We start from the raw sequence: 12,332 nt of genomic DNA, 5'->3' as shown, positions 1-12,332 counted from the left end.
TTTTTGTGTCCAATGTTTCAACAAAATATGAAAGAAAAGGAAGGAAGAAGGTGCTGAAGTATCAAAGAGGGCTAGAAAGGGGATAAATGTGCTAATCTCATGAAAAGGTTCAACAAAGTGTGTTCATCTTACTTGATTTCATGTCCTAAAATACATATCTCAAAGGATCTGTATAAAATCAGCTATATTTTTGGGAAAATGCTGCACTTTAAAATTAATTGCTTATAGATCATGTACAAAGTCACTGCCCATTATGCTCGTACTTCTTCTCACTGAACAATGCATAGCTCCGGGCTCCTTTAATACCCGTTGGTCAGGTCATGACGACCTCTAGACATCAGTTTACAAATTAGATATATTTGTCTGGATACTTTTGATCAGGTAGTGTATGTAGTGGATGAAAGAAGAAGGGCTAAATAACAAACGAGAAGGAAAAAGGTAACACTCATCAGATGCTGGAAAAGTTTTAAATTTTTGTGTTCACAAGCTGCATCTTCAATTGTAGAGGAAAGATATATGGCGAAAGCAGAAGTGGATGTTCAACCTGCAAGATGGGCCAGGTCCAGATCAAAGTTTTACATGGTGTAGAAAAATGTGGTTCTCTTCCCAGGGTTGTTGAAAACTGTGAGTGTTATGGTATGGTAACAGAGGGATGGGGTTGAGATTGGTTGGGAATGTTACTGGGTGGCCAGGGGATGTGGTTGCATTCATGGCTGATATGCAGGCCTTCTCCCATCTTTTCCGTACTGAGTTGTTTGTGGATTGGGATAAGGGGTGGACAATCGGTATGCAGAACAGACATTGAAAATATTGCGATTGTTCATATGGATGGCAACAGTAAAGTCCAGGGTTTGAGTGGTACATTTTTCCCCCAGGTAAAAGTCACCACAGATGATGTTGGTAAAGATATAGATGAAGTGTGGCAGGTTCCTTTGGGGTGGAGGGTGTGGGAATTGAAGAAAATGGGGCAGGTCTTGCACCTTGGATGGTTGCATTTGTGAGCAGAGGGAATTTGGTTGTGCGGTGAAGAGGTATTGTGAACCTGGAGATGTGTGAAAGCAACTTGAGCTTGACAGTAAAGATGTTTCTGGTGTCAGGTCAGGATCACTGTGGAGGATGGGGAAGGGGGAACATCGGGTGTGTCTGATTTTGTTGAGGCGGGGGTGGTAGAGGGTGGCAGGTTTCTTTGTGAGATTGCATGAGGCAGCTCAGGATATTTATTTGGTCACCAGAGTGGACGGATTTCAATGGTTGACCAAGTCTTGGTGTAAGCGGATGTTGTAGTTGTGTCAAGATAACAATGCCTCAACACTTCACCCAACATGTGGGAATTAATTATAATTCAGGATGATAATAAACTGGAGGCTTAACAGCAATTTGAGGTGCTGCTTTCCTTTCCATGGCATATGGTTTGACAACTGTATTACTTTAATGTAGAAGCCATACTAAATTATGTCACTAAGATTATTCTTTCATTTTTATACTAAAATAATAAAACAGTAGGGATGCCAAATATAAGGCCCACCATGTATATTCAGGTGGCCTTCCTTAGTACTTATAAAACTAAATTTAGTATGTCCCCTACATTATAGACATTGACAGCAATTAATAATATGTTTTACAGTTAATTGTGTGCATGTTCTAGAAATCTAATGACATTTAGTAACATGTTTGTCATATCATTACAATGAAACAATAAAGTAAAGATATTGCTCATACTATTAAATTTCTCGTACAGTATGCATTATCCCACAAAACACATATGTACAGCATTATTTTCCCGTGACTGCTGAATAATATATAGTGAAACTGGGATTTTACATTTTCGCGCATATATTTTTTCTATGTTGCTCTCTGGAGAAGCGTAAAATCAAGGTTTCACTGAATATTGTTTTTTTTTCAATAAACGTTTCTTGTTCTACCCAGAATAATTATTTGATAGTTTGGCTTAAATTGTGTTATTCGAAAACATTCATGAATATGAATTATTGACTGTCAACTTTCAATACGAGGGGAAAAAATTATATGAATTGTGGTATCTAATAACTGAACTCCATTGCATAACAGCAGATTTTCTTTGGGTGAAGTATGGTTAGCACATTGAGTCCCATCACCAATGTTCTCTGGCTTTCGGGACTTTCCTGCTACTACTACTTTTCAGTAAACTCTCCAATTGTTCTCATGATCCTGGGTCAAAACTGAAATTTTGGGGTTCCCACCTGAAATCCAACCCAGGACAACTTGCACCAAAGGTGAGAACAGTAACCATTTGGCTTTGTGGGAACCCAAGTTCTGATATCATTTCCTACAAATGGATTCATTGGTGGATTGCTTGAGCTTTGAAATTGGGTGAAAAAAAATTGTGTTTGGTAGCTAAGTTTATTTTCTGATCCCAGATTTTATTCTGATTAATGTTTTTATTGTTCTGTTGAAGTCTTATGTAATGGTCTTATTTACTGTTTGCAGAATGGCTCTGTCCAGCTCCAGGCAATAAATATGCAGCGTACTGCAGGTTTTGCAAGAACACACTTCGGGCACACAAATTAAGCTTGACAAAGCATATTGCTACATGGAAACATCAGAAAAAAAGCAGAGCTGCTGAGGTATGGGTAAGAATAATTGTTTATGACTGTTAATATTACAATGATCCCTAATACTACTAAGATAATGTTATTTTAACTTTAGTTATAAAAATGTAATGATTAATATCTTTCAAAATTTTGTATTTTGAATTTATTGCCTTGCTAAACAAGTAATATTTTTATTATCTCTTGCCTTTTGAGAAATGGAGTGTAGGTCATTGTTGCCTGTATTATGCACACATATGAGGTAAATTATGTGAGAAAACCATCCCTGCTGGTTCAATGCCTACTGCACATTGCACAGTGGTCGAAATTCCACTTAAACTGTATTTCCAGTCTTGATTAGCCTATCTATCTAAGCATAAATTTTAATTTAAACAATGTCTAGCCGGCCTCTGTAGTAGATGCCAGGGGATTCAGGGATGCTGGGTTCGAATCTCAGCCTGGGCATGGGTGTTTGTGAGTGTCCCTTCATCAATTGCATTGTATCATCACTCATCATCATCTTTGCGATTAGTCAAAAGTGGCACAAATGCGAAGTAAAATGAACCAAATCACTAAATTAAACAATGTCTAATGTGTACTTGAATTAATGTAATAATGTAAATTGTAATTGTAATGTTTTCTTCCAAAACTGTTACTCTTTCCAAAACTGACATTAATAATTTCTATGCGTTCTGTAATTTTTCTGTCTAGTAAGAAATAACCAGGCCATAGGCCGTTATGGGATAACTGATAAAGTGGTAGTTGGTAGTTCTGAAAAGAGATGGTAAAATCCAACTTGATGATAGGGTAGGTAGGAGACACTAGATATTTCCTGCATATGCCTAACCCAGTGGTTCTCAACCTTTTCCAGTCCGGGACCCACCTTGAAGGATATTACACTTAATGGGACCCAAAAGCATGGGCGCTGGCAGAATTACTTGTAGGGTTGTGCAGCCAGTTTATAATCATAATTTTTCTAACATCGAGTACTTAGGAAACTCTCTCTTATGCTTGCTTAAACAAATTACACATACTTCATTCCAGATAAGTAAATATGTAATTTAAAAGACTAATTTATTCTAGTCTAACATCTAACTAAACACACATGCTGAAATTGAAAACTTTTTTTTTCACGCCGAACTAATGTGAGGGTTGGGGGCTGGCTTTTCTGCATAAGCTGGGGTATGTTGGGTTCAATGGTGGTTAACTTAAGTCATAAATCCGAGTGCACGTCAAGAATATTTCTGTACTTGCTTTTCACTTGAATCAGAGATGAAAATCCCTTTTCACACAAATATGAGGTGGAGAACGACATAAGCAACTTTAATGCCTCATCCGAATGGTGGTCGGAAATATCGAGCAACATTTTAACCTTTACTGGCCCGATGATACCATATGGTATCATTGTGCTGATTACGAAATGGATGTGCTTTTTGGACGTTCATACTCTTATGTTTGGGTGGAAACTCTGACACAGGTCTGGAACAAGCCTGAGAAATTCACATTGATGACCCCTAACCCCACCCCTCTCCCCCTCCCTGCAACATATCCATGCCACGTTTCCGAACAGAGTTTCATATTTTGGCTCATTATTCAACTTGTATGGCACCCAGGAACATGAAACATGTTTCATTATCTTGAGAAAAAATGCATTCTTTGAAGAGAATACTAAGGTTTGCACCTTCTCCCCAAAATAGCGGGAGGAGAGGGGGCAAACTCCAGATTTTTATGTTATTTTCCATTGAAATTCGGGGGGTTTGCCACCCCCCAACTCTCCTTCCTCGGTTCCGCATTCTGAATTGTACACGGTTGCATGCTCTGATGTTTTAGCTGCAAAACGAAACTTATCCAAAGTAGATTGCTCCGATAGTGCCAGAGTTATAACAAGTTTCTGAGCAATATGCAAATTACCTATTTTTTGTAAAAATCAGTTTCACATTTTGGCTTATTATTCAACTTGTATGGCACCTAGGAACATGAAACATGTTTCATTCTCTTTGGAAACGTCCATTCTTTGAAAAGAATACTAAAGTTCGCACCATCTCCCCAAAATAGCAGGAGAAGAGGGGGCAAACTCCAGATTTTTATGTTTTTTTTCCATTGAAATTCGGGGGTCGTGCCCGCCCCCCCCCCCCCCCCCCCAAGCACCCCTTCCTCGGTTCGTCGTTCTGAATTGTACACGGTTGCATGCGCTGATGTTTTAGCTGCAAAACAAAAGTTATCTGAAATACAGCAGAGGGGTTAGACTGTTTTGAAATGTGAATAACACACTTAATTTTCAAAGGTACAGAAATGTATTACTACAGAAATACAGGTTATTGTATGCCATTTTTATTTACCACTACAGTTCGTGTAAAAAAAAATGATGCCTTCAATTTACTTCTATACACATTCGAAGGCCTTTTACTTTCCTTTTAAATGAGCTACGTAAGATATTGAGTCAGCACTTTGTCCGTTTGAACAATTGAAATAAATTCAAATCAACAATCGGCGATCCGGTGAGAAGTTGGTGGCCTGCTTAACTGTTTGTCAGCCCAGTAAGCATGGAGCCCTGGAATGTGCAACATCGAGCGTTTGTTGTGGAGGTGGGGATTGTGTGACGGTGAACTTCGAACACTATATCGCAATGATGAATACTTCTGTTTTACCAGAACTTTGTCGGCTTTGGCATAGGATAAATCAGCAAGACATATGGTTCCAACAAGACGGAGCAACGGCTTACACATCTAGATCCTCTATGGCTGTTGTTCATCAACTTTTTCCAGTACATGTCATTTCCTGGTTTGGTGACATACCCTGGCCTCCTCGGTCACCAGACCTTACAATGTGATTTTTTCTGTGGGGATTCCTCAAATCAAAAGTGTGTGTGAATAAACCGCGGACATTAGACGACCTGAAGCTTGCAATTAGAGATGAAGCAAACATAGATGGTGAAATATTGCAACGTGCCACCCGCAACTTCTGGGAGAGGCTTCGAATGTGTGTACACGTAAATGGAAGTCACTTGAAGGACATCAATTTTAAGTCATAAAGAATTGCCATGGCAATTGGCATACAATAACCTGTATTTCTGTAGTAATACATTTCTGTACCTTTGAAAATTAAGTGTGTTATTCACATTTCAAAACCATCTAACTCCTCTGCCGGACCCTGTAGATTTCTCCCATAGTGCCAGAGTTATAACAAGTTTCTGAGCAATATGCAAATTACCTATTTTTCGTAAAAAACAGAGTTTCACATTTTGGCTTATTATTCAACTTGCATGACACCGAGGAACATGAAACATGTTTCATTCTCTTTGGAAATGTCCATTCTATGAAAAGAATACTAAAGTTCGCACCCTTTCCCAAAAATAGTGGGAGAAGAGGTGGCAAACTCCAGATTTATGTTTTTTCCATTGAAATTCGGGGGTCGTGCCCCCCTTCCTCGGTCCAGCATTCTGAATTGTACACAGTTGCATGCGCTGATGTTTTAGCTGCAAAACAAAAGTTATCCGAAGTAGATTGCTCCTATATTGCCCGAGTTATAACAATTTTCCTCCAAAGAGTGTTCAATTTTAAAATTCCTGCCGAGAAGCCTGGGCCAGAATGGGGTTACTTTCGTAAACCTGCTCGGCCGTCTAAAGGTTAAGTCTACATTCATGTGACACACAGGTAATTAAGAACTCATTGCTGCGGCCGAAACGAAAATGACAAATATCTGATTCCCTTGAGTTAAACATCAGAGGCACCAGTAAAAAAGTTATGGAAAGTTATTGTAGGGAGCGAATAACAGAAATGTAGAATTTAGACTATGTGCAACACAGGTTGAATTTAAATTGTTAAAACAATATATCTTAGTAATGTAAATGTAATAGGTTTTAAAACACAGTAAACAAATTTTCGGGACCAGTAGTGGTGACCATTCTCAAAGGGTGTATGCTCAAGGAACAATGTACAGTTACAAGTACCTTTTCGTAAATGATGCTTCCTGTTTGCAGGGAGAAGTGTTTGTTATGCAAGGTGGTATGTTAGAAACTCACCTTGGTGAGAAGAACTGTGCACATGACAAGAAATTTGAACTTCTTTAAGACAGTTGATCTGCAGGCCTCCGTGGGCAAGTGGTGAGTGTAACACACCAGAAAGACAGAAGTCCCAGGTTTGAATCCTGGTTAAGGCCACTGAAATGGACAGAAAGAAAGATGGAGAATTTTATCCAGTGGTAGTGGTAAACAAACTGATATCTATTTTGGTTATTTTATGTTGCTTTCTACCTCTTGGGTTAAACAGGATGATGAACCGATGAAATGATGGTGGACATGCCTTGACCAGGGTTCGAATCTGGACCTCTGACTTCATAGCACATTATGCTTACTACTCTTCCATGGAGGCTGGCATCATTATCATCAGTGGTTTTCAATTTTGTATCGGTTTCACTTTTTTTAAAAGAAAGAAAAAAACATTATGCAATGTATTCTTAGTTTCCGGGTATTTTGTAGTGCCATTCATTTGTTAGGTTTGGATTTATATTTATGTGAAAATTACTTTATTTTCAGTTTTAAATACTGGCACAGTAATGCTTATCAAGTTTTATAAGACTTTATTAGAGTATTTTATGTTATTTTAGTTGCAGATAATCAACCTGATAGTTTGCTTGGTGAGCTTTCAGTACACTTCAAGGACAAGTAACAATTAATCTGAAAACAAGCTCATATAATAAAATATACTTCCTTCATATTAAGTTATTTTTTCTCAAGCCCAAGAAAAATGTGTAAACTAGACCCAAGGTTATTGAAAAACAAATATACTGCATGTTGCTTATATAGGCCCATACCCAGTGGAGGGCCATGCCCCCCTCCCCTCAAACCATGAAATATTTTAATCTGACCCTATAAGAACCTATGAAAATATCTGATGATTATTATAATTTTTTAGAAAAGAATTTTAAGAATTTTGATTATCATGGTTGTTCAATGGTCCTGATATAAGAAATTTAAAGGAAGTTTGAAAACATTGTTAATTTGAAGAAAACAGTACTATTCGAATACTTCTGAGAATTTAATGTAAACAAAAAGCACCAAACTGTACGCTGTGTGATAGCTTTTGCTGTAAGCGAATGTGTTGCTGTTTATGAGTGTTGGGGGTGGGGGTTGATTTTCTCCCATTACTTTGGACCATGAATAAGCCAAAAGTAGCAGAAAAGCTAAGTAAAAGAACTTAATTCAATCATTCCGACAATTTTGAAATTTGCTCCTCCCTCAAAAAAATCTTGGGTATGGGTCTGACTTAGATAAAATGTGTTCACATTCTAAATAAAAAGTGAATATGCACAAATTAGTGATATGCAGTATCTTTTTCTGAGAATATGGTTATTTTTATTACCTTATGGTTACATAGAATTCGTAAATGAATATATCATTTACGATCTGCACCAGATACTTCTAATTTAATTTTTTACTTGTGCATAACAGTTGTCAATAAAAATTGTCACATCTACTCATCCATTATGTATAATGTGTTTTCTTGCTTCATTGTGGAAGAGATCATGTATTTGGTTATTGCAGTCCATTTAGTGCAATGTTTCAATCTTTAATGCATGCTTATATTTACAGGAAATGGGCGACATTGAAAATGATTCTTTTGTGGACTGGAACACTAAGGTAAGTGTTGCACATTATTACAATGTTTTAAAGTGCCCTGGTGATCCAGCGTGTAGGGCATCTATCATGCAAGAGACTCAGGTTTCGTTCAAGGGTGGGTGATATCAGATGGGCAACTGCCATGAATGTACCAGCTGTGGAGTTGAGCTAGCCTCTCATCAGTGGGTACATGGGGGAGTAAAGGTAGCTGGAGCATGGTGTTAAATACATCACCTCCACACCCTGTGCATTACACAGTCGATGGGTTTACAATTTCTACAATGTCTTTCATGGCTGAGGTGGCCATGAAGCAGTGGCTAGCGTGGCAGGAAATGAGTCATCTGCCTGCATTCACGCCCACAGTTTTACGCTGACCTTAGCACTGGATGCGTCAGAGCTTCAGTATCCAGATAGCTGGTTTCCAGTTTGCACGTGTTTTTGAAGTGTTAACGTGTTAGCAAGTATTTTAGATTGTTTTGTTTTAGTTTACTTGTGCTTTTCTGCAGTCTAATAATGCCATGATATCCTTACAATTTAAAACAATGAATTTTGCCGGCCCCTGTGGCAGAGTGGTTAGCACATCGCGCTACGATGCCAGGGGTCCCGGGTTCAAATCCTGGCCTGGGCATGGATATTTGTGAGTGTCGATTCATCATTTTCATAATATCATCACTCATCCCCATCTTCTCAAATTAGCCAAAAGTGGCACAAAAAGCGAAGTAAAATAAAGCAAATCAAATCATAAATAAAACAACGAACTTTTATTTTTTCCACCTCGGCCATGAAAGGCACTGTATATGTTTAAAGTTACAAGCTATCTTAAAATGCATGTTTGGAAAATGAGTTGTTTTTTGAATAACCATTTCTTGTTAAGAATATATACAAAATTTAATTTAGTGTCTGCTCACCAATTAATGGCAGTTTTCTTGAGATCTGGAGCAGAATAATAGAATAATCAATTCCATCCCTTAAGTTTGCTGATAACTTTATTTGGAGGCTACAAGAACTCTAGAACTATTTCTCAAGTATGATCCAGTTTTATTCTTATTCAACTTACTACATGCCAAATTGCAATTTGGAAGATAACTGCTGTGGCATTTCTGACGAACAGTTGGCAAGACTAGAAGTGATCCATGAGTTATACAGTGCCTTCAAGAGGTTATTGTGCCACTAGAATGCAACCTGCATAACAGCTGGAAGTACCTGCTTTGCATTAATCTCTAGAAGACACTATATTAGTATTTGATAAATGAGACTGTGATCATGAAGCAAACTACATTTCTGGATTATTCTCTGCCTCTCCAATTTTCTACTTCTTGTGCCAATTTGGACATTTCTTTCAGTTGATATGCTGCTAAATAAAGTGGCCCAAGTTCTGAAGTTTACAAAGAAACTCTCCTATAAATGTATTCCATATGTTGAAGAAATCGTAATGATCGATGAATCATAATCATTATGTAAAGTAAGGTAAAGCTGCATTCTGTACATGTTGTTATAGACTGAGAGCATATGGTCAGGTAGGATTGGTATGTAGAGCTCCATGCATTCACAATCTTGGGCACTTGTGGATGTGATGCAATCAGCACCGTGTTCTGACCACCCCCCCCCCCCGGGTTGTCTCCAGGTACCCATTTATTAGAGGCTGTGTTAACCCTAGAGTTGCTCCATGCAGGTATATTACTGGGAAAACTCCCATTGAACCTGTGTCTCCTACATGTTAGATACCCTACTGACTGGACCTCTGTGGCCCTTGATTGTTACATATAAATATGTAAAAAAGGTGAGATACATTGAAAAAGTTAAGTAGTTTTTAAATTTTTAGTACATATTATTAGGGGCATTCCACTGTATCTGCAAAGGCACCAGTCAGTGATCCATGTATGAAAGAACCCTTCAAATAAAGGGTTCTTTCATACATGGTTCTTACCTATCCTTTAGATTTTTTCTTTCAGAGTTGGTGCAAATTGTGGTGAAAGCAGAGGTTAACTTTGAGAACTCGTGTGGTAGAACACTTTCTCAGAATGACACAGTCTGATGTTCAAACCTTATTGCATTTGCTGTTTGAAAATATGTTTTTGCTGTACTCATTGCTCAGTTTTTTTGTTTTTTTTTGTTGAAGTGCATAATTATTGTCTTCTGTTTTTAGAGCATTCAGATCCAGTGCTCAGCAAATGATACAATGAATGATGATGACGATGACTATGATGATTCATTTCGCGATGAAGGGATGGATGACAGATCAGATGGAGAAAATGATGAGAGGAAACCAATGCAGGCACCTGTAAGTATATTTCCGTAGGTTTTATGAACACTTTGTTCTTTATTTAACAAAAAATAGTGCAGTAGTCGTATTTGGTTGATACAGTTAATTGGTAATTTTGGTCCAGTCAACTAGTATGGTTGTCATTAGTATTGTCTCCTATTTGAAGCTGAATTCCGTGGTGGAGTGGCTACAAAACCGGGGGTCCCAAGGCCAAATCCCAACCTGGGTATGGATGTCATTATGAGCGTAAATAAATAACCCGCGGCAACAGTCCATTGAGGGCCATGACCTACTTACCGACTAGCAGCCTCACTCCCACCTGTTCCTTCTCTATCACTCACTGACCTGAGGTGAAAAACTGTAACTTTTATTAATCCAAATCCAATTGAATTTATACATATTTATTAGGGATGGGCTGATATGAAATTTTGGCCGATACCGATATAAAATTTACCGATAACCGATATTCTACTGATCCGATATAAAATTAGAAATGATCCTTGAAGAACCTGAAAGGTTTTGACCTCCTTAATCAATGTGTGTTTCAAGGTGACTGTAGTGAGAAAGAAATTATGTATTAAGACATTTACTTTTTTAGAAAGTAGGGCATGCAGATTATCCATTCAAATTACAACAAAATGGCAGAATTTTATACTAAATTATCAGATATTTATCAGTATATCGGATCGGTAAAATAATCGGTAATTTTATCGATACACCGATATGCCTATATCGGCCGATACCGATAGAGTACCGATTAATCGGTCCCATCCCTAATATTTATTAATGCCTGATACAAGTTTTTCACAGTTTAGCTTTTATTTTTATCAAGGAAGGAAAAGAAAAGAAAGTTGCTTGGAAAATAAAACAGAATTCTTTCAATCTATTTACTTTGTTAATGTGCTTTGCAGAACAGAATTATCTGACAGACTGAAGATTATTTCAAGATAAGATATCTTGAAGTTGATTAGGTAAATTTGAGTTGAAATTCTTGTTTCGTTAACATTTTTATTTATCCCCTAATATTTGTGACTTGTGTTTGTGGATGTATTTTTAGTCTGATGTATGAGAAATGGCAAATGTAAACTCCGCACTTTAAATTAAATATTTTAAATATATATACCATTTAATTTAATTGAATTAGAATTATTGGATACATTGAAATCAGAGACACCCTTTATATTGTTAATATATGTGTGTGTGTTATGTATGCGGGTGGTGAGAGGCATTAATTGAAATAGAGAAAACATTACTTGAATTTTATCCTAGCCCTAGAGTGGCCACCCTGAATACATAACAATCTTTTTCATGTTATCCACAGTCAAACTCCGCCTTTTGTCTGTGAGGATCATCTTATGTGCTAAAAATGATCTTTCAACTAGTGCCAGATCTACAAATCTTCTGCCCCCCTGCAAAATGTTACCAAAGAGCCCGTTCTACCTACCTACCTTCACACACACACGTATACGTGCATGTATGTGTGTGTGTGTGTGTGTAATTCTTCATCTCATGTTGACAAAGTCACATACAAGGGCCTACAAGGTGATTCAAAAGTCCCTTAACACCCCTATAAAAAGTAAAGGAGTTAGGCTGGGTACAATTGGTCATGATGGAAACAGGTTAGGCTTAGGGGGAACCACATTGGTGTGTTCCAAGCAGATGTTCAACATATTAAATTCAACTCATTTTTTAAAAAAAATAGGAAGGTGCTGATTTCTTCGGAGATTAAGGGGTGGATGGCAAAGCTGAGTAAAGCATAAATACTGATTTATTTTTGTTTGCGGGGTGGGGTAGTTGTTTTCTTTAAGTTGGGACCTAATACACTTGAGTTAACCTTTGAAAAATTGTAATTACAATAACTAGATTTGACAACAAAACATATACC

At 37.6% G+C, this 12,332-nt stretch overlaps 1 protein-coding gene across 6 annotated transcripts in view; it reads left to right on the top strand.

The window, feature by feature from the left end:
* LOC145991405 (uncharacterized) overlaps positions 1–12,332 on the top strand; it is a 48,094-nt gene that overhangs the window by 9,955 nt on the left and 25,807 nt on the right. For 5 of the 6 annotated variants that reach the window (XM_083127399.1, XM_083127400.1, XM_083127396.1 and 2 more), the window contains exons 3-5: positions 2,467–2,609; positions 8,158–8,205; positions 10,331–10,465. In XM_083127399.1, the coding sequence (XP_082983525.1) occupies positions 2,467–2,609; positions 8,158–8,205; positions 10,331–10,465 (326 nt within the window). The remainder of the gene's footprint in view (positions 1–2,466; positions 2,610–8,157; positions 8,206–10,330; positions 10,466–12,332) is intronic. The other variant, XM_083127395.1, reaches the window with a different exon arrangement.

Source organism: Lepisma saccharinum, chromosome 8 (genome assembly GCF_977018435.1).
Source record: "Lepisma saccharinum chromosome 8, izLepSacc3.1, whole genome shotgun sequence".
NCBI lineage: Eukaryota > Metazoa > Arthropoda > Insecta > Zygentoma > Lepismatidae > Lepisma > Lepisma saccharinum.
Note: the sequence above shows the minus strand (reverse complement) of the source record. Positions and strands in the feature narration are given on the sequence as shown.